General features: G+C 46.3%; 4 protein-coding genes across 4 annotated transcripts; 1 reads left to right on the forward strand and 3 right to left on the reverse strand.

Moving 5' to 3' along the window:
* Window positions 1-3,158: 3,158 nt before the first annotated feature.
* Window positions 3,159-3,501, reverse strand: F5J12DRAFT_894969 (uncharacterized protein; the record flags this gene model as incomplete). The annotated part of the gene is made up of 2 exons (XM_051747790.1): window positions 3,159-3,275; window positions 3,331-3,501. 2 exons carry the CDS (start codon window positions 3,499-3,501, stop codon window positions 3,159-3,161), a joined length of 288 nt encoding a protein of 95 aa, XP_051597866.1.
* Window positions 3,502-4,484: 983 nt separating this feature from the next.
* Window positions 4,485-5,393, reverse strand: F5J12DRAFT_951420 (uncharacterized protein; the record flags this gene model as incomplete). Its single annotated transcript, XM_051749811.1, has 1 exon — window positions 4,485-5,393. The coding sequence occupies exon 1, from the start codon at window positions 5,364-5,366 to the stop codon at window positions 4,485-4,487; it is 882 nt and encodes a 293-aa protein (XP_051597867.1). The 5' UTR covers window positions 5,367-5,393.
* A 5,061-nt stretch (window positions 5,394-10,454) lies between these two features.
* Window positions 10,455-10,655, reverse strand: F5J12DRAFT_699776 (uncharacterized protein; the record flags this gene model as incomplete). Its single annotated transcript, XM_051740484.1, has 1 exon — window positions 10,455-10,655. A coding segment is annotated over one exon (201 nt), but the record flags the coding sequence as incomplete, so codon positions are not given.
* Window positions 10,656-14,580: 3,925 nt separating this feature from the next.
* Window positions 14,581-15,371, forward strand: F5J12DRAFT_784515 (uncharacterized protein; the record flags this gene model as incomplete). Its single annotated transcript, XM_051743046.1, has 3 exons — window positions 14,581-14,720; window positions 14,813-14,980; window positions 15,356-15,371. 3 exons carry the CDS (start codon window positions 14,581-14,583, stop codon window positions 15,369-15,371), a joined length of 324 nt encoding a protein of 107 aa, XP_051597869.1.
* Window positions 15,372-23,386: the final 8,015 nt, after the last annotated feature.

Below are 23,386 nucleotides of genomic sequence, written 5' to 3' on the forward strand. Positions count from 1 at the left end.
GTCTGACAGAGTCAGAAGGAAGGGGAGGAGGATATTCATCCCAGAACCTGTTTTCCAGGACATCCTTCAGCAGTACCATGACATGCCTACATTCAGGCACCCCAGAGTAAAGGCAGTGACGAAGAAGATGAATAAATGCATCTGGTGGCCTGGAATGTACCAGTCAATCCACAACTACTGCAAAGGATGCCCATTGTGTCAAGCCAACAAGGTCAACATGCATCTGATGACACCCCCTATCACCCTGCATGATGTAGCAAAGAACCCCTTTCCATTCAAACAAGTGTCAATGGACCTTGTTACTGACTTGCCCCTGTCTGGAGGAAAATATGATTCTATCCTCACAATTGTTGACCAAGGACTCACTAAAGGCACATGCTTCCTACCAATTACTAAAATAGTAGACAGTGTCAGTGTGGTGGACCTCTACCATGCCTATGTCTACCCACATTGGGGTGTCCCAGAAGCTGTTATCTTGGATTGCAGTCCCCAGTTCATCTCTGCTTTCACTCACAACCTCTACCAGTCCCTCGGAATCAAATTGAAGGCCTCCACCACATACCATCCACAGACCAATCTCCAAAGCCTTGTGTCGCACCAGCTGCACTCTTGGCCCCTGCTGTCACCCCCTCTGCTCCTGCCACCACAACAAACAGGTTGGCTCCTGAGGCAAGACTCTTCCTTGGTTACATGCAGTTGCTTAACAACTTCCAGCACTGGGAATCACACAACAGGAGAGCAGGGTAACATCACGAGTGCTTATGGATGCTGTCTACAGTCTTCCGAAGCTCAGAAGTGATCAGAAAGCATGTTCATGACCAAGTTGGAACTGCAGAAGGAAGCTTTGAGGCACACACATATGAGGACATCAATCATGACAACTCCTCTATCCTTCAGGAAGCTGTCATCAAGATCATTCACAAAGACTTTGGCCCCTCACTTATATCCTCCTTCCATTCCTTTCTTAACCAACTCCCCCTTGACATTGTGGTCCATGGGCTCTTCTCTCCAGCAAGTCAAGCAACACCTGGAAGACTGAGCCTTCCTTTGGAACCTGACCAAAAAGAAGCACAGACACTTGCAGGAGAAGAAACTGGTCACTGAGGGAGTGCACAACCTGGAAGAGGAGGAACTTCGGAGGTTAGAGGAGATGTCAAGCAGAGGTGTCATGATTGCTGGGAGAAGATTATACTGGGCCAAGGTCAAGAACACTTCCAGGCTGTCACAGACATGCTTGCAGATGTCCCCTTCAACAGGACCCCTTGCAACTGGCTTGACTTTGTCACTCAGGCCTGAGGAGACACCACTGGAAAGTCCCTCTTCTATGCTTTTCAGACATCAAGACCTGTACTGGCTTCTCCCTTCATCCTGGTACCCATCTCTGCCCTCAGCAAACACAAGTTTGGTGGGCTCATACCCCTTGATTGGCAGCATCCCCTTCATCAGTTTGCCTCTTACTGATGTTCATGCCTTGGACATTGGTCATCTAACTGCCCAACTTGTGGTGGCAACTAACAGTGAGATCTGCTCCTGGGGGGTCCAGGGCCTTTATCTGCCTTCAGAGGACCTCAGGCCTTTGGGGGGGGGGTGATGTTATGCTGCACTCACATTCTTTCCCTTTTAGACCTTGTATGATGTGGGACACAACTTCTGGGAAGCATGCAACTAGAGGAAAGCTGAAGGGAGAATTCCCTAGGATCGACCTGAGGGGTGCTGCATGGAAGGAGAAGTCGAGGATTACCCTAGAAGGGGTGGGGTAATATGTGCGAGGGTTACAGAATTTAATTCCAGGGGGTTGTGGACATGTGAGGAACAGCAAGATGGGTATATGAAATTCTGAGAAGCTGAATACTGGAGATGCTGTAGACACTGTAGACTCAATAAATGCACTTAGACTCTGAGAACTTCTTGAACTTGCAGAGCACACACAGATAGCGACTCTAAAGGTGGGTGGTGGTATATTTCCAACATCATGGCAGAATTATATAGTACAAGGCAAGCAGGTACAGGTTGGAGTAAAGTGGGGCAGAAAAACTCAATGACCAGAAAATAAAGGAGAGGATGACAGACATCAAGGAAATACAGGTGCACATGAAATGGGCCAGTGAGTAGTAGACAAGAGTAAGATGGGACAATGGTAAGGGGTATCTTCTGACAGAATGAGGTTACATGTACAAGTGAAAGGTGGAGTCAGCAGGAGGGGGAAGCACAAGAGAGCAGAGTGTACTGGCACAAAGTCTGGCTTGCAGAATTTGGGGTGACAGAGGTGACCAGAGTTTTTTGTAAAGGCAACTGACATGGGTGAGTGGTGATGTGGCTGGGAGTGGCTCAGCTACTGAATTCCAGATGACTCTGGGTGAATGTGGAATTTCCAGATCAGCTCATTGATGGCTGGGCAACATGCCAAAGGTTGGGAGAAACTCTGAAGGCAACAGGGGTTGGGAGGCAACACAAGGTTACAAGCAGGAAGAACTCCAGAAGCATCCAAAGACCAGCAGAAGTTAGTGACTGACTCTTGTTCCAGCCTCAGGGAGTATATGGCTCCCTACAATGATACTGCTCATGCCTCATCATGCTTTCAAGTGACAGTGTTCTGTTGCCCACAAGCCTTAGACTTGTGTTCTGTGTGTGTTTCCTTTTATGTCTTCCCCCTGTTTACCCTGCATTGTACTATAGCCAGAAATTATGTCCATTCCCCTTCCTTCTGTGATCTGCTGGTGGCCCTGATCCATGTGGTCACATGACACATGCACCCCAGTGTGCCTGTTTTCCCCTGTATGTCATATATGTGGTTACCCTCCCTTCATCATACATTCACCCCAGGTGCCCTTGCACCTGCAGACATGGTTGTATGTGTAGTCTTGCTGCACAGTGACTCACTATGACTCACACCTGCCTTACTTGGGATGTGGGTGTGCATTTAAACATTTTTGAATGTTTGTTCTGCAGGTACTTTACATACATATATAAACCCACATGTATCATAGCAGCTCCCCATTTGAAATCTACTTTGCAACCACTCTTAGCTCTGCTCACTGTACCCACAAGGACTTGACAGTACAACTTCAGTTGGCCAAGACTAGTGTCCCACTGCTAGTGAAGTTAAATTACACATCACCTCTCACGCAGCCACATGCTTGTGCTTTATTGCACTCAATTCATGACATGATACAAGTTGTTGGCATAACAGGAGCAGCCACAGGTGTGGCTGGTTTACCATTTGCCCCAATAGTTGACCATGCACCACTGCCAGTATTCTGTGCACTAGGCACAGTCTAGTGTAGTACTGTATCAGCAATAGAGAAACTGACAAGATGAATTAACACCAACCTTGAAGGTAGTCTCAGCATAAGGCTGGTGGGCAGTGGTGGATGCAACACTCTCTCTCACTATTACCTTCTTCATCCTCTCCTCATCCTCTTGGATCTCCTTCATCAACTTCTTTACAGTAGTGGTTGGTGCAGTGGTCATCCAAACAGGCACACTCAGGGTAACAGGCATCAGGGGCTCCTTTGGTGCTGCAGTATTTCTTCCTCCTGCTTGGGATGTCAGCAATCCCCAGGATGCAGTAAATGGCTGGGCATCTTTTTAACCAGAAGCAATGAGAGAAGTTGTGATGTTACTGCAGGCATGTTCCCACTCCTTCTCAGAAGCCTTACATGCCTCTGTCATCTTCGCCTTTGCCTCCTGAATCTTGCATAAACTCATTGCTGCAGTAGGTGTCACCTTCCTCTCCTTGTCTGCAGTGGACTACACAGATTTCAGTGCAGGCAGGGAGATTGTAGGAACAGGAGATGGACCCTTGACAATGCTTGCTGGTTCACCCTTTGGCACAGTAACTGATGCATGAGCATCATGTGCTTTGACTTACAGCTAGGTTTGCTTGTCACTTGGGGATTGCTACTGGGGGGGACTGGTTGAGATGCTGGTATTGGAGCTGCAGACACTACTGGAAGCTCATCTGCCAGTGTCTGCAGGACAGGAGGAGTAGGGACTCCTCCATCAATAGGAGAACCAGCAATAAAACATCCTCTGTACCTTGCCCATCAGGGATCTCTTTCCATCTGTCATTGGTACCCCCCAAAGATGCCATTAGCCAAGGAGATGGGTCCTTCAGTTGTGGTATGGCCTGAGGAGGCTGAATTGGTCAAGCCCAGTTAAACCCTTGCTGAGCTTGAGCCAACATCACAGCTGGTGATGAGGTAGCAGAGGTGTCAACTGTTCTCATATGGCAGACAGGAGATGGGTCAGGCCAGGGTGATGTACCACTATTAGTTTGTATGTGTTGGAGTTTATCACCTTTACCTTAGTTGTGGTTCACCGAGCACAGCATTATGTAAGCCAAAAGCGGACACTTAGCAGTTTATTTTTTCCTTACTGCACCTCAGCTTCAACCAACTTGAAGTCTGAGGTGGGACTCCTTCCATTCATTATATTGGAACACTTACTTACCTACCTACAGTATATTCCTCTCCATAGGTAGTTCATTGTTTAAGCTTCAACCAACTTGAAGTCTGAGTATATTCCTCTCCATAGACTTGACAATCCTGCAGCTTGTCATCCTCCAAAAGTATGGCAGAGGTTGGGGGGTGAGATACATGAGGGGATACTGAGGGCTGCATCAACACCTCCCCAATGGGTGACACAGCCTGATGTTGCACAGAGGGTGGGAATGAGGCAGACAGCTGGGAGTACTGGGACCGAGTTGGAGAATTGTACTGTGATTTGCTGAGACCATTGATCATGCCATTACTAAACATTATTCCATTAGCCTCAATAACCTGTTTTGCAAATGGAGGGTGTTGGTGACTGCTGATGCTGCCCATGTCGTTGTATGGTGCATCATTGAATGGCTCCTGGTTAAATCGATGGACTTGGGTCATGGGAATATTGGGACCTATCATATTCAAGGTTATGCTGCTATAGCCATTGGTGAAAGGATGTTGTTCATTCATGCTGAAGCCCTGGTTCATTGGGCTGAGACCTGTCAACCATGGTGTTCCTTTATTGTAATGGCCAAATGTATCAAGTGAAGTAGCTCTGCCAGGTGCCCTGTTACTGAATGGTACCCTGGGGTCTGCAACTGGATCTTTAGGTTGCACCTGTGATGCAAGTCCATGGCCTCCATAGCTAATATCACTAGAGTATGCACTACCTCTGCCTCTACTGCCAAATACTGTTGGGTCCAGCAAGCCATCACCAAATGTGGCAGCTCCCAAGGATGAGGACAGAGAGTCTGAAGGAGAGACATTACTGAGGTATGACAGATCCAAGGGCATACTTTGTACTGCCTGTTGTGGTACAGGTTGGTGACCATCAAAGGTGCTATGTTCATGGGCAGGAGAGTAGCTGTGAGGTGACTCCATGCAGAGAGTCAATCCCAGTGAACCAGGAACTAAGAGTGGCTGCAAAAGAAAGACATTTCCTCCATTGAGCATCACTCAAGAGTTGCAACAGGAATCCATTCAACATCCAAATATGTGCATTTCATGAGTAACTTAGGGGTAAAGTAACCCACATCAAACTACTTCTGCATAACATCAGTGTGGAATGGACCTACAAGATGAGGGTAAGAGCATCGAGACCCTGAGGATCCAGTTACCAGAGTGCTAGTAGCCATTGTGATTCGCAGGCTCATATCCAAATTGTTTGGTTCTCCCAAGTTCATATCAGCAACACCCTGGACAACAGAAGTGCCAATAGATGTGGATGGCTGACTATCATTTGCAGACACTGCCCAAGATTGATCTGGACTGGCTGACAGGAGTTGTTGGTTTGTTCCTGGTGAGGTCATCTTCATCAACATCCAAGGGAACATGAACCTCATCTTCTTTGGTGTTTGAATGCCTTGACTCCACATCCTTGCCCTCTGGCCATGCTGGAGTACCAGCTGTTCCAACAAGACTCACAGAAGGATGTCTCCTCAACCAAGAACTGTTATTGAGAATGCCATTGAAACCAGAACCAAATGTACCCATTCTATTGTGCAGGGAAGAAAGTGCCTCATAAGGGGAGGCCCATGAACTACCCTGTGTGATGGACAGTGACAACTTTCAAGGCATCAATGCAGGTTGATCTTGATCAACAAACAAATGCATGTCAGACTAACAAGAGAGTGAAAACCAGCTAGAATTCACCTGCACTTTTCCTTCTTCTGCCCATCATTGGGCCAAAGTGGTCACACACCAGACCACCCCCACCACCTATGTGGTTCACTCTGGGTCTATCAGATGTCGAAGACAAAGCATTTACTAAATCACTTGGTTGACACCAATGAATTTCAGAATTTAGTGGCCCCACAAACAGCTACATGTCCATGAGTGAAAAGTGCATGACATACTTTACAGGTTTTCATCTGACATTCTTGGTCTCATCCATTTTGCGCAGACTTGCAGGTTTGCTGCCAGCTTCATGTACTATCTATCCCCTCCCATCACTCAACTTTGAGTCCCAGACTGCCCTTCCCTCCACCCTCTTTGTAAATCCTGAGCACCTCTTCCTTAGTGTATCTGAATGGACAGGATTCATTGTGTTCCTCCTGCTCCTGCACTGCTGAGGTGATGGGGGAAAGATAAGTTGATACAGTAGATTGGTGTGTAGCTGGTACGAAATATTCTGGGTATTGTACCCTTGGACCCTCAAGGCCTCAAATGTTCACACAGCAGTCCAGAAATGGAAAGAATTTCTGTGGTGAGTTGGCCCCCACACAATTATAGAGACCTTGCAAGCAAGGTAATGTCACTGCTGTCAACCCATGCAACCAAGTGTGTTACATAACAAGATGGTGTCATTGCCCCTGGGCACCTGCTGCTTTGAGCTTAAGTAGCACACTGGCATCAGGGTTCTAGCAATTGCAGTATTCTATCTCATTGTGGTGATTTTTGTTTTTTTCATGTACAGTACACACCCACAATGGGACTTGTTTGACTATGTGTCTGATCTGTACAGAAAGCCAACAATGGGTGACCTTGTGTGCAGCAGGATGATGGAATCTACATGACAATCCAGCTGTGACCAGTTCTTTGAGCAACATATTCCAGGGGTAGCAAGGAATGTGAGTTATGTGCCAAGTTACTCCTGCCAGTGTGAGTCAAAGTGTGGAAAGGTGGTGGAAACCAACCAAAACCAACACCAAAGACAAATAATGTGCAAGTGGTGGTGTGCCTCTGCAGAACCTGGAGTGCAAAAAAATTGAATGTGGAAGAATTTCAATGGCAGGTGCTCCTAGCACAAGTTGATGATGAGTTACACAGGAGAAGACAAGTGAGTGATGACTGGATAGGGGATGCTGAACAGGGTGAAGGTGTTCAGCTGAAAGTATTATGGACTTCAATAAAATGTGCTCCTGGTGCAAGTTGATGATGAGTTACACAGGAGTGGGAGGATGACTAAGCAAGACTGCTGACTAAGTGGGGATAAAGCTTCAGATAAAGAATGGAGGCAGATAGACTCCTTTGTGGAGCCTCAACTACCAAGTATGAATGAAGACAGATAGACTCTTCCAAATGAGCCTCAACTGTCAATGACAAGTTATGCCTGAGATGAACTGAGTGCTAAGTGACTTCTGAATTGCTTCTTGATTGCTTGGGTTGTAGCTAGGTATATGGGGGTTTATATACTTGGGGGAGCACAGCCTATGACAAACAAGGCACAAATGCTTGGTAAGTAATGAGTAAGGACTGAGTAATCATAATGAGTAAGCGAGAAATAAAAGTAAGCAAGTGAAGAGGATTGGTAAGTATTGGCAATGAACAAGTCAAGGATAGTCAAAATATCACAGAATGAGTCAAATAGAGTCAGAAACTGAGTAAGTGCACTGATATCACATTAGGGGGTGGCGATGTAAGTCAGATCTCAGCAGAGACATCACTAGATCCAAAGATGGCATGACAGATGGACAGTGTTTCCAGATAGGGAAGTATCAATTCCAGAATTGAAGGGCATGAGTCAGGCATCAAAGGGGCTAGGGCATTGGGGGTCTATGGGGCAATGGAAGCATAAGTGATTGTGTCTCCCACCCTTCCATCCCCTCAGTGAAGTTAACAAAAGCCTCATGAATGGGGCTCTGATGGAGGAGGAGAAGGGGGGACATCTTCTGCTGGATCTTGCACATCATACTCATCATGGATGTGATCAGGGAGGCTGGAGAACAGTAGATTATGCTGCAGCTGTCACAATGTGGGGAGAATGATGGACAATATGATGAAAACCAGAATGCTGTACACAGGCACTAAAAACTTTTAATGTGCACTTAACTTGCTTCCTCTTTTCTCTTTAGCACTGACAACTCATTCTTGTGTGAAGGATGACTGCTCATGTCCAGCAGTCTTTCTACACATGAGGGCGTTAGTCTTCATCTGTACAGCATGGGCATTGTGCACAACTTGTTGATGAGTTAGGCAGAGTCAGCTGTAACCATGTCCACAACACCTTTGGTGTGTGACACCAGTACATAGGTGTTGCACTGCAGCACCCCACTATTAGTCCCTTTGCTATTGATGATGCTAGAATAGTCACCAATACACAAATTGGACTGCTTCATATGCTTTATGACAAAGTGACATGCAGGCTCTGCCTCATGGGATTCCTTCAATGTCTGTGGCTCTTTGTGTTGGCATAGTAATTGGTATTGGTACATATCTTTTGTGCATTCAGTTTGAGCCTTTATGACCTGTTTTCCTTGGGTGAAATGCAGGATTGCCAGTATGCTTTATTCATGGAATATTCACCATGGCTAGAATGGTTTTAAAGGCCAATTTTTCTTGTGTGGCTACTCTGTGTGTCTTTCTCCCCTCATATCCTCACATCTTCAGCACTCAGCTTTGTGGCACCTTGGCAAACTAACTTGGCTTGATCAACATGGAATGTGATGATGGTGATTTTGTTGTGATCCCTCCCTGTTGGTCAGCAGTATCAGAGCCCAAAGTTGAAAATATCTCAATCATTGGACCATTGGTTTGTCTCGTTGCTTTTTATCGCATGTTTGCAACCTGAAAGTATGGATCCCAAATGGATGCAAACATTGCATTGTGCATAGAGCTTTCTACCACCAAGAAACACTTCCAGGAGTTTGTACATAGAGTAAGAACTTACTTTTCTATGCAAATTCGAAATCAGTAACAGTCACAAGGTGGTTACTTTAGCAGAGAACAGCATGTCCTGCAGCATATGCTGCGAAGTTCTTCATAGACCAGTCATGTGAGTTAGTTTACATGTTAACCTTATGTAGGCTGCACAATTGTGGACATACATACTGCTGCTCATGTTTGCAGAGTCACTTTGCATATGGGGCAGGTAGAGACCCACTGTTACAAAACAAGTGCCCAATGTGCCACAAGCCTGCAATGACTGCACCTGTAACCACCTTTGCCCTTGAGAGGTTCTTGGATGGCATGGACGTCATTGCACAGGACATGCAAGAGGTGTTCTCTTCAGATGAATGCCTTGCTTTATCACAGATGGAACAGTTCATTTGCAACAGTAGGGATGCATGAATACTGAGTATGGCTTGCAATGTATTGAGGTAACTAGAGTAATTACATCCTGAGTACATCCCAATTCTCTTGGTCATAATAATAATGCATCATAACTACACAACCTTGTGTGGGGACAGCTAACTGTCAACCAGAATTATATCAATCCTGGAAAGAACCAGTTCTGGAGATTGGCTCATGGGATCAACATGACAAATGTGATGCCTACCTTATCCAGGGATTGTACATACAATATATCCCCCACCCTTCATTTATGGGTATTTTTGCAGAGGCAAGGTGGCACACTATATCTGTGCTAGTTATCAGCAATGCATCAGGAAGAGTGCTTGTGGAGATGCAATATATTCCTGCATCTGGGAAGGCCACATACACATTGGCATGTATGAACTCTTCTGATCATTCAGCATATTGAGCCATGATAAAGAATGTCTGCACTGCCTTCTACCCACTAGTTGTTGTTCTTGCATGGTAGAAAATATGCTGAATTATTCCAGCTGCAAGCCCACCATCAACCCAGAAGATGACATGGCTGTTGGGGGAGACTTGGATCCCACTGCAAAGGACTCTCCATGCCAACTAATAGACTGGCGAGGATAGGCATAGGGCCTAACACCTTTGGTTGTGTCATAGTCACTTGCATGTCTTGAGAGCCATTCATTGAGGAGGCAGCAGTCATCCTGATCCAATGGTTTGAGATCCAACTCACTGCAATTTGCACCCTCCTCCACTTCATCCAACAATCCATCAAACAACAACATATCATTGAATAAAGTTCCCCACATATTGGTCTGAAAGATATGATTGAAGTCGAGAAGCAGACTTGTTGCCTTGTGAGGCATGGACTTGGAAGATAACACAGCCTGCAGATGTTGACCTATGCAGAAACAGCACAGCATAGTCTGCTCCATTTCGCCTATCATGTGGTTTTAGCCTTATAATCCAGTAAAACCATACTGTGTGCTTACCATGTTTTCCATTAGTTGAGATCTTCTGAAGCATCCCATTATGCCTTTCAAATGGAAAGCACCTCCAAGCATGAACTGGGCCGAAATCCTCAAGGAGTTCTGCAAGATGAAGACAGATGTGGTGGGTAGATGAGAGGCAAAAACCTGGATAAAGGTCTGGTAGCATCTGCAAGTACCACTTCATATAGGATTGATACCCAGTGAAAACTAGCTATGGCCAGGTGTGACACAAGGTGACCATATGTGACCAAACCAGGCAAGTGATACACAGTCACATGGAGTCAGAGCCTGCTAGCAACATGAGACTGACATAGTATGACCAGGGACTACCTCTGTATGATACCATATAATCTTTTCAGTGAAAATATACTGAGTCATATCTGGCCACATTAAGTCATGCCCTTGCCAACTTTGCTCAATATGAGTGCATGTGACCTGGCATGACATGATATTACTTAGTGATATCAGGTCATATTCACACTGGCACTGCACTGTCTGCTCGAAAATGACATGATATGACATTGTGTGATGACACATTACATTCTACTGGGTGGGGGACTAATACACATGACCCTATTTGGATGCAGGGGATGCTAGCCTGAGAGTACAATATGTGCACACAAAGTCCAATTAATTGAATAGTAGACAGCATTGGCGATGCCAATGCAACACAATCAAGATAAGTCAAATAATAACCTGTGCCAATGATTCCAGTGGATGGAAATAACGATGCAATGTGATGCAGTTCAATGTGATTTCGTGCGAAGAGGAAAATGGTGCCTTGGCATGCAGAATACCTTGCTCAATCACAGACTCAGTCCAGGTATTCTTTGCAACCTAATAACATGTTAGAGTGCTTTTCTGGCATGTTTATCACTTACAAGCTCTTTGGCTTCATTGTTGTAATTCTACAGTTTGTCAGTAAAAATAGTTGATGTGGAAAGTGAAATCATTTACTTCACATGCAGCTGGCATTAGAGTCTTATCCCAGTACAAGCAAAAATCCTCCTGTCCATTGGGGTTGATTTTCTTCAACCACCATAGCATGCACAAATTCCTGTTGAGTACATTAACATATATGAAGTATGCCATTGTGCATTCATTACTGTCCATTCTTTGTGCCCAATGGCTGTAGAGTCTTCTTCACCTTGGTTGTTGAGTCACTCATGCCAGTTTTGCAATCATTGGATGCATCAGTGAACATGCTGTCAGAAGGGCCTTGTTTGTTGAGTCATGGACTCTCCACAATGGGAGGGACAGACAATATGTTGACCTTCCCTGCAGCCATTGCAAGTAAACTCCTGGAAAGTTGACACCAAAATCAGTAAATGTGATCCTGAAGAACACATGAGGTTACATGGGATTATATACAATAGGATTCTCAGCAGCAGTCAGGATATTGGCATTGTCAATGCTTGGATTGTTTTCCTTGTTGGCCAATGCTGTGCCCACATCCTGGGGGGTCAATTGTGCTGAAGCAGTCTCAACAGGATATTCAGGTGGTTCTATATGGGTGTGAGTCAGTGCCACAGAGGAATATGATGCAAACCTTGTGTTGGCAACTCTACACAAGCTCCCAAACTGAGGGATGTCAACATGGATGCAGATGTCAGCATGGACAATGAGTTTGGTGCTGCAAGCTTTGGTGATTCTGATGGGTCCCAGGACTGCAAGGCTGCCATGGCTTCGCATATCAGTACAAGGTATCAGATAGAATTACTCACATTTTTGTTTCTTGTTGGACAGCATTAATGAAGCATCCACAGGTCCCTTGCACTTCTTACTGCCAGGATTGAGGCCTTCGAGGTTGTTGTCATCATTGAGAGCCTCTCCTTTGATTGTGTCGCATGTAGTCCTCTTCAAGTTGCCATTATTGTCAAGACATTTTGTTCTCCAGGCTGAGTATGTCTTCATACACAGATGCTCAAGTTTCCAGCCACTTTCCATGAGCTGAACAGAGGGAAGTCTTTCTCCATATGTGCCCATATGAATTGGAGGGCAGTTGTGCTTGCCCTACCCCAAGTATCCAGTGCTATTTTGTGCTGTGTAAGTTTGATCCCCCCTGCATGTAGAGCTCTTCAAATCTTGGTTAGCATTTCTGAGGTTGGAATTTTGCTGTTTTTGTCTTCAAGGTACACATATAGGCCACAATTGCTCCCTCCAGCCTCTTGGGAGTCCAACCAGTCTTTGTGGGGTACCATCCAGGTTTGTTAGTTTACTCTGACCGCGATCTCACCTCTCCAAAGGCCCATAACTATGTTGTGGAGCTTTCCACCCTGCATGACTTCCTCTGCACTGAGATGGCTGCCACTCAACTCTGCTATCAAGGTCTGACTGATGCTAGATGCATTCCACCACCAGAGTTCAAAGTTGGTGACCAGGCTTATGTCAAGGCCAAGTACTTCCACTCCACCCACCCTTTGGCCAAGCTTGCAGAGAAGAACTTGGGCCCCTATGCTATCATAGCCAGACCTGGTACACACTCCATCACCCTCTGCTTACCTGATGTGATGTGGGCCATCCACCCTGTCTTTCATGTGTTGCAGTTAGAGCCTGCTACTCCAAACCCCTTCCCTGATCAGCACCAACCTCCACCTCTGCCTCTTGAGGTGGATGGTGACCTTGAGTACAAGATTTCAGAGATCCTCAACTCAAAAGTGTATCACCGCTGTTGCCATTGTCAGTTACTGTATCTAGTCTGCTGGGCAGGCTATGAGAACACTGATGATGAGACCTCATGGGTGCTGGCAATGGAATTAGAACATGCCTCTGAGTTGCTGGCTGCTTACCATGCTCGCTATCCTCACAAACCTGGACCTTACTCACCTCCATCATAGCTTTGCTATGGCCTTCAGGGGGGGATACTGTCATGACCATGACACCAACATAAGCCCCTAACACCTACTCCGCCCTCTTCCAGCATGTTCCTGCACTTCTCTGCCCTCTTCCAATGCATTCCCATGCTCCTCCAACCCTCCCAACACCTCTCCAAGGTCCCCTGTCCATTTTCCAACCAACTCCACTCAACTCTGCCCTCAGGCTGGTCACATGGAGGCCAGACCTTCATCTGTGCCTCCTCTGAGGCCTTGTCAGCCCAGTGAGCTGTCGGACTTGTGGCCCTGCATTCCAGATAGGGTTCCACCCCTGTGTTAGTTTTTCTCTGTTCTTCCACTCCTTCAGTATTCACCCTCTCTTCCTCATTGTAGTAGTTTCCTTGTCTCAGTCAAGGTCCCCATCATCCCTACCCTCTATCCCTTGTGTTGGAGGGACTGCTAACCTGTTATACACTTATTGGTTAGCATTCCACACTGCACCACCCTTGGCCTACATCATATATAAGGCCATGTAGTACTCCAATGTAATCAGTATAAATATTGAATAAAGTCCCCACCTCCAACTCCCTCTCAGTTCCCTCTGGAGTTTCATCCCCATTCTCTCTGAGTCTGCTCCACCTCTGAAATATGAGGGCTGAGCTTGTGCAAGGGGGCAGCACACTAGCTGAACCCAATGCCCTCTTGTCCAACCTCCAACCTCTGACCTCCAACTCTGACTCCAACCTCTGCCTCCAAAACTTCCCTCCATACCCCTCTGCTCACTGTTCATTGAATATCTCACCACCCAGTGGTCGGATTCACTTTGGACTTTGACTGCTGTACTCCGCAGCTTAACCCGCTCCTACTCTGCCCTAAGAGGAAGTCAGGGGTGTTGTGCAACTTTGACACATTGAGGGAGTACATGGTGATCTAGAGACAGGGGAGGACATGACTCCAAAGATTTGGCTAAGGTTATTCTCCCATACCTTATTAACTGCTACTGAGTACCTTGTTACCTTAAACATAACAAAATGTTGCCACCAACTAATTTGACATTTGCTCCTGCTCCAACTATTACAATGGTCAGTAATGTCATTGTTGTCAACATTGAAGGCCTTTCTTCTCACTGGGATGCCTATACCTTTTCATTGGACATGCCTTCTCGCAGAACTAGAGTAAGTTTTCTCCCAATCTGCTTTTTGACTTTGCTAATCTCTTTGAACTTGTTAGAGGATCATGTTATGCATCAAACACCCTGAATTCCACAAATACAGCCATCCTTGAGTTAAGGAACCCTATGCACAACCCATGCCACTTGAGAATGTCACACTGGAATACAAGGATCCCATCAAGTTGGAGGGGGCAAGCCAAGACTTTACCACTTCAAAAGCTCAAAGAACCCAAGCATCAGGCCAGCCAGGCCATTACTCCCAAGCTCAAAGAATCCAGTGAGTGTAGCATCATGTTGGAGGATTCTGATTGTGACACAAGTCCATAAGTAGATTATTCAAAGTCTAGTCAAATCTAATGATTGACACAGGCAGTCCACTACTGTAGCTCTGTTGCCCTGCACAATCCTCACCTGGGACAACAGAAATCCCCAGGCCAAGGAGGGCACACCATCCCAACCTTGGAAGTACTATGTTCATTCATTTGATCCCTCCATTCTCCCCATCGAAATCATGCATAGGAGGGAAGCAATGGAAAGGTATGAGGATAGGCTTGAGAGGCAGGGGAAGCACTGTAGGCTAGCTTGACTTTTATGATACCCACACATCATTTTGTCATACTCATATATTCACACTGTCAAATTGCATTTGATATCTGTATGCTTGTGAAAAGATTGAATTGAGATATAGCTGCAGTAACAATTTAGTTTGATCTACACACTATTCAACATCCTCATGCCTGTTGTCTTCATCATCTCTTTCAACATACATGCTGTATGGAACCCCCCAGTCAGATACATCAAATCTGGGCCTTTCCATCATACAATACACCAGCTCTGCAATGCCTGAGGGCAAGACCACCCACCATGGGATCATCACAATGATGCTAATGATTTGTTTGATGCAAATTACAGATATAGTGTCAAGTAGTTGGGAGGCTAAGAGAACATGATGCAAAAGTTTCAGTAAGTCTTCATCAGGCACAGAATACAAGCAAACAATCACAATGTTGGTGAAAGTCCAGTTACCATCTGCAGCTTGAACTGGCAGCCTAGTAAAATATTGGACTTCAGCACAGGGGCACCAGGAGCAGAGGTGGACTGCTTGATGAAACCATAGCCAAGATGCTTGTCAATAAAGGTGTGGGGAGCTTCAAGCTCTGGCAGTGACAGAAAGTAGATTGTGCCAGTGGGTGGAGAAGCTTGTTCCTTGAGGTTGATCTTGAGATCAAATGAGTGGTGTGGCAGAAGTTCAGTAGCCTTGTCTTTACTAAAGACATTGGCAAACTTGTGATACTCAGGAGGGACCAAGGAGAGGTCAGGAGGTGGAGAAGAAGTGGAGGATGCACGAAGCTTCACATCATCAGCAGAGAGCTGCAAGCAGAACTGTCTAGAGCCAGGGAGAGCACAGGCTCCGACATATGCAGCAGCATTGATGAGTGAAACAAGCAGAGCGGAGCATGGCAAGTCTGTTGGAGTTGCAGTCAGCACTGCAGATGGAGCAGAGGGTGTCAGATCCAGAGCAGAGGTCGCAGCAGAAGGTGATGAAGGCACCTGGGGTGTTGGCATTCCCTGTAATGATGGTTTGAATGATATACTGCCCAGTAGCCAGTCAATCAATGTATTGAAGCAGGTGAGCCAGTAGTGTCCTAATAGCAGCAAGCATGAAGAATCCAACAGAGTAACATAAAATGAAATGGAGTTGACATCGCTGGAAGGAAAGTGGAGGGAAAGATCTACTTCTTGGGAAATAACAGCATTTGTACTACCATCAAACAAGTGGAGTGGAATTGGAAGAGAAATGGAGGAAACAGGAATAGTATATTTTTTGATTATGAATGGGTCTACAAAACAATGAGAAGAGCCAGAATCGATCAATGCAGAAACAGTATCAACAGAATAATCAAAAAGAGTCACAGATGGAAGTAAAGAATTCAGACTAGAGAGAGCAGACACATTGAGTCAGATGTCCAGTTGCACACAGTTGGGATCAATGCTTCCTCCAGGCTGTGCAAGCTCCCTGTAGGAGTGGACTAATTTTTTGGCTCTGCTTTCTCTGCAGGTGGAGGAGGTGGAGTTCCAACTGTAGCTGCACAGGCTTTTGCTGCATGAGAGGTGGACTTGAGGCAGTCCTTAGCAGAGTGGCCAGCCTCACCACAGAAGAGGCAGAGGTTGTTTTTCATCCTGTGCTGGCATTCAGCAGAGGTGAGTTTGCCATCCTTACCCAAGAGGTGGGCAATGTTGGACTTGGGGGGATCTTTCTGCTTGCCCTTGCCCTTTGCATTGGACTTCAGAGTGGAGGCAGAGGATGATGATTTAGGCTTGTTGTCAGAGTTGGAGGACTGTGACTTGTCAGTGGCAGACTTGGTGGTGCACAAAATTTCTGCTTTACATTCCCAGTAGTGTGCATCAATGGTTTGGGTAAGTTCACAGAGTTGTGCAAGGGTAGAAGGTTTTCTGACATGAGTGATCTTGTCTTTGATGTGGTCTGGGAGTCCAGTATAGAAGTGGTGGCAGAGTGCACCAACACTGTAGTCTTTGACCTGCGAAGCCCAGTGATTGAACTCCATGACATATTCAGTAACTTGAGAGCCATCCTTCATAGTAAGGTTCTCAAGTTGTTGGACAGCATCCACTATGGCATCATGCAGACTGAAATTGGTTGTGAGCTTGTGTAAGAACTTGTGGTAGTCATCCATCCAGAGCAGACAGTCATAATTTTCAGGGTTTAGTTGGTCTGGCTCAAACCAAGCCAGAGCCATACCCTTAAGATAAGACTGAGTGAGGGTAACCTTCACCCTGTCAGAGCACAATGTGTGGGGGCAGTCTTGAAAGTTCAGCTCACATTGTACAAGGAACTTGTGGAGTTTCTTAGGGTCAGAGCTGTTGAAGGTGTCAGGCCTGCAGACTTTGGTTTTCAGAGCAGAGTCCCCAGTGCATGAACTAGACCACACAAGCACATGGACAGCTCTAGCAAGAGCTACAAGGGGATCCTCTGGTGGCTCAGCCAGGTCTTTGGGGATATCCCCATCACCACTGCCCCTGCCATTGGGACCACCATCAGGGTCATCAGGGTCAGGGTCAGGTCCATCATCTCGGTTATGAGGAGACAGAGTATGGAAGGTTGTTGGGTGGAGGTTGGAGTGACCAGCCTGCGAAGCACTTTTGCCTTCAGCATGAGAGCAGCACTGTAAGGAATCTGCATTCCTTGGACATGTAAGCCCCTATCATCTACCATTCCATGACTATCATTATGTTCCTGGACCTCTTTCATACACTGCCATTCATGCACTGCCTCCCTGCTTACCTCACTACCTTCCCATGCCCTCACTCCCTCTCACACAATGCTATACCTGTGGCCACTGTGCTCTAGTCACCTCCTTTCCCTCAGACTCTTTCTTTTATCACAGTCTCTGTTCCTTTTGTGCTGGTAGTATACCCTTGGCCTCTGTTCCGGCCTGTCTTGTGTGTACATGCTGTTGCATGCCTTTTTCCTCACTTGTACTCTGTCTTACTTAGGTTCCAGGTTTGCCTGGACTATAAAGCTCTGTACTTAGGTATGGAATAATACCTTTTGGCACTCAGAAGGTCAACACAAGTTCTTTTTCACTTCATCTACACCACATGTCTCACATACCACCACACATGAACTATGTATACTGCTCACACCACTCACATCACCAGTACTAATGTGCTGGGTCTCACCTTCTAGTCTCAGCAGTTCAGAATCCCTTGGGATGAGCAATTCATTCCCTTCATTTTTTATTGTTGTTATCTAAGCCATCTAGCTTGTATCATACAGCTACTTGGACTTTTCCTACAACTGGAGCCCACTGCCAGGGATTCTGCTGTTGCTTCCAGAAGGTCACTCAGGTGCACCACCAAATGCACTGAACTAGAAAATTTATGCCTGCACTTTCACAACCTCAACCTGTCAGAAGACTCTGACCTCTTCCACCCTGTTTCACCTGTAACACCAGATCACACACAATTACCCACTGACATTCCATGGGTACTACCCACAATCACTCCTCCTGATATTTTGGCACATTGGATATCTGTCATGCTGGATCACCTAGATCTCACTGCCCCTGATTTTCCTGGTGGCTTTATCCACTTGACTCCTCAAAGACCCAAAACCCCACCATCACAACATCTGATTCATCATCACCAATGCCTTCTTTTTCCCATCTCTTTGATGCCTCCAAATCTATACCCAGACTCTCAGTTCCATCCACCACACTGCTGCAACCACTCACTCAGTTGCAGACCACCCATCAGCCAATTAGTAACCTGCCAACACTTCCACTAGTCTGCTCACACACCATACCAACTGCTCCACATCTGCAACCAATACCCATTCCACCCATTACCAATCTGGCACCGCCACCACAGGTTAACCCACCAATGGCTAATCCTCAGTTTCAGATGCTGTTCCATGGTACACAAAACTCACCTAAATTTAGTGGAGATTCCCCTGTGCAGCTTCCACACTACCTCAAAGACATTGACTTCCTGGGTACTCTCACTGCTCTTGATGACCATGGCAAGATCAGAGCTGCAATCTGCTATGCTGACCTCGAAGAAGCCAAGGTCTGGAAAACACTTCCAGAAGCTACACCTGTGGCCAATGACTGGGATGCCTTTGTAGTTGCTGTCAAGGGTTTGTACCCTGGCTGCAAAGGTGATGACCACTACTGCCACACAGACTTGCAGTACCTTGTTGAAGAATACCAATCCAAGCCTATGCAAAACCAGGACAACCTCAGAGAGTATCAGCAGAAATTTGCTAAGATTTCTGCCCTCCTCATTAAAACTCAAAAGCTAGCAGAGACAGAATGGGACTCCATGTTCCTTAATGGCTTCCCAAGGGCCATCACAAATTATATTTTTCATTGACTCTCCATAGTCCACACTGACCTCCACCCAGATGACCCATACCTGCTTGCAGAAGTCATCAAAGCTGCCAAGTTCCTGCTGACAGGATCCACTCTATGTAGTGCAGTACTGACAATGGCTACCATGGCCCCACCAGCTGCACCTCCCTTGCCAGCCTACATGCTGCAGATGCCACCTGCTGGTGCTGTTGTCAAGCAAGAATATAACTTCCAGACACAGCATCCACCCCAGCAACACAGACCTGGCTGCAGCTTCTGCACAGACCCCAATCACTGCACAAGGATGTGTGCACTTGTTGAAGTCTATATCTGCACCAGTAAGATCACAAGGGGTATGGACAACCATCTCTATCTTGCAGATGGAAGCCAAATTCCACACTTCCCTGAATGCAACTCACTGAAAGAAGCTGTTGACCATGTCACAGCTGACAGAGACCAGGCCAGTGCACACACTGCGACTCCTGCTGTTCTGCACAACACACCTGTGCAAGGCACTGCTAACCTCCTTTGTGTTGCTCACCCCAAAGTTGATGTGCAGCTGGAGATCCAGCCATCTGCCTTTCTGAACACTGTCCAGGATGTAGATGAATCAGCCACTGACTTGGATGACCCTGACTTTCAGGCATATGTCGCCCAAGCTTGGGCCATGTATCAGGCAGACAAAGGGAACAAGGGTGCAGTCATGTCCTGTGGAAAGAAAGCCTGCTTCGATGGGGTTGAGATTACAGCTCGACCCATGGCATGTCTGGCCAACCCTCCACAAGTAGATCCTCATGCAGCCACTGTCAAAGAGGAAATCATTTCCCCTGGTGCTCAAAGTTTGCATGCCACTTGCCAGGCATCTGAGCCATCTGCACCTGCGCCAACATCCACCACTGTGAAACCATATGGTCCTCTGACTAATCCCACTCTGATGCTCACATGCAAGGATCCCACACCTGTGGCAATTGTTCCATTGCAAACATCATACCCAGCTCCAGCCCACAACCAGAACCATTATCATTACTCATTCCTGCTTGAAGATGAAGCTGCACCCAAGCATATTGTGGAGCATGTACTCAAAACCAGCATTGCCTTGCCAGTCAAGGAACTATTCACCATAGCCCCTGAGTTTCACAAACAGTTCAGGGACATCACCATGGCAAAACACATCATCACCAATGAGATTGAAGTAGTTCATAGCAACAATGACAAGGGAGTACATGTGAATGAACTGACTGGTTGCAACCCTCAACGAACCACATGTGAGTATGGAGATCACATCATCTGTGGTGATGATGGTTCCATCATAGCTCACCACACCCTACCACCAGGACCAATGTCATGATCAACTGCATACTAGATTCTGGCTCAGAAATCATTGCTATGCCTAGGCACATCTGGGAAAAGATTGGGCTGCCGTTGCACAGCAACCATCTCATGACTATGACCTCTGCTAACATGTCTAGAGACACTACTGTAGGCATTCTAGAGAACCTGAAACTTGACTTTTTGGAGCCAGACCAGTCATGCTCCAGGTTCAAGTAATTGAACATGCCAACTTTGACATGCTTCTTGGGTGTCCATTCATCTGCATTATGAGCACAGTAACAAATGACTATCCCAATGGTGGACAGCAGATCACCCTCCATGACCCAAACGATGGCTGTGAGTACACTCTGCCCATGCACCCATGGCACAAGGGCTGCCCATACTGCAAGTGTGGCAAGCACTGCCATAGTCACCAGAGTATTGTTGAATGGGGTTTTTGAGTATCAATGATCCACCAAACAGTCAGGGAGAGCCTACTAAGATGTCCTGTTTCCTATTCAGCCACTGTTATCCATTCCTCAGTCCCACAGTCTCGTCTCTAGCCTTCATTTCAACAAACTTCCCTTTGCCCACAGCACTTGTGCTGTGGAACATACCTGCAGGAATACCCTCGCCTGCTTTAACTTTCCTCTCCTCCACTCAGACCATACTAAACCCCTCTGCTATAGCCACTTTCAGCAGCATTTACCAGTTAGTTCCCACAGTTTGCTCTCTCATTTACAAGCCAGTTGCCAAGAAGGTTTGGACAGTACCTGCCCTGATGGCAGAAGAATACCACATCATGTGCAGCCTGCCTGACAATCTGCTTACTGGTCTCCAACCACTTCCTACACATCCACCAGACTTCACTCCAGGCATCCACTTCACTGCCAAATGCGCCATGGAGCTTGACCTCAATCCTGCAGATTGGCTTTGGCCAGAAGAACTCAAACTCATGACTTGGCTCATTTTGGTCCATGAGCCTGCATTCACTTGGGACATTACAGAGTGCAGACACCTAGACAAATGCTATTTCCCACCTGTAAAGATCCCCACAATCCCACACATGCCTTGGGTCCAACACAATATCCCTATCCCAAGCACAATACATGCCCAAGTCATTGACATGATTAAAGATTGCATCAAGTCCAGCATGTATGAACCTTCTACTGCAGCTTACCACTCCTGCTGGTTCTGCATAGTAAAGAAGGACAGAAAGTCTCTTTGCCTTGTGCATGACTTACAGCCCCTAAATGCAGTGACCATCTGCAATGTGTCCATCCCACCCTTCATAGAACATCTTGCAGAATACTTCACTGGATATGTGGTGCATGTGATGATGGACCTCTACTCTGGGTATGACCAGTGCACACTTCATGTTGACTCCTGCAACCTCACCACCTTTGGCACCCCACTTGGACCACATCAGCTTACTACTCTGCCACAAGGTCATGCAAATACAGTCCAGGTATACCAGGGAGATACTGCATTTGTGCTTCAGGATGAGATCCTGCATCATACCTTACCCTTCATAGATGACATGCCTGTAAAATCTGAAACCACCCACTATCAGCATGCAGACAGGTCCTATGAGACTATCCCAGAGAACCCGGGGATTCAGAAATTTATCTGGAATCACTGTATAGTCATTAACCACTGTAGGAAATGGAAAACAAGATGAGAAGACTGGGTAGTTGGATTATCTGAGGGGAGTGAGTAGGCCAAAAGGGGCTTCTTTAGCCTGAGCAAGGATCCTGGTAGTCATCTGAAGGCTTCTATGGCTGTCTTGGTGCAGGGAATGACCTGCTTGAGCTTGTCTCTTGTCTGTGGTAACTCATCTATTATTTTGTAAGGAAAAAACTGTACACAAGTAGCACTACTGCTGACTAAGCAACCAAAAATGCGAAATCTAAGTACCACTCATAGAAAAAAAGTATCTAGAATGAAAACTAAGTAAAACAAGCAAAATAAAACAATTCCCCTGGTAGGGAAATTACATTCCCTACACCACATCCTTCAGTGTTTGCAGAATGTCAGAGACACCATCTTGGCAAAGAAGTTTGTGCTAGCCACTCCATCTGCTGTGATCATTGGCCACAAGTGCACCTTTGAAGGTTGCATTCCTGAAGAAAGCAAAGTGCAGAAGATCCATGACTGGCCCAAGTGCCACAACCTGACTCAGGTTCACAGTTTCCTTGGTGTCTGCAGTGTGCTACACATCTTCATCAAAGACTTTGCCAAGATTGCGTGGCTGCTAGTTGCACTCATGAGGAAAGATGTACCATTCACATGGGATGAACCACAACATGCTGCCATGCAATGACTTGAGGATGAAATTGTAGAGTCCCCCATGCTCCAAAAGATTGACTATGAGTGTGGTCACAAAGTGATTTTAGCAGTTGACACTTCAGCCATCACAGTTGGCCACATCCTCTACCAGCTCAGCAAAGATGGCAAGTGGTACCCTAGTCACTTCAGATCCATCACCCTCAATGAAGTGGAAAGCCACTACTCCCAGGCTAAGCTTGAGTTGTACAGTCTCTTCTGTGCAGTACATGTATACATCTTCGGTCTCACTAACTTCACTGTGGAGGTAGATGCAAAGTATATTAAGGGCATGATAAATAACCCAGATCTGCAGCCTAATGCAATGATCAATCAGTGGATTGCTGGTGTCCTCCTCTTCTCATCAAACTTGTTCACATTGTGAGTCAAAGTGTGGTTCAGTGGTGAAAACCAACCAAGACCAACACAAAAG

This window comes from Pisolithus orientalis (assembly GCF_024613125.1).
Source record: "Pisolithus orientalis strain OTSU chromosome Unknown F5J12scaffold_26, whole genome shotgun sequence".
NCBI lineage: Eukaryota > Fungi > Basidiomycota > Agaricomycetes > Boletales > Pisolithaceae > Pisolithus > Pisolithus orientalis.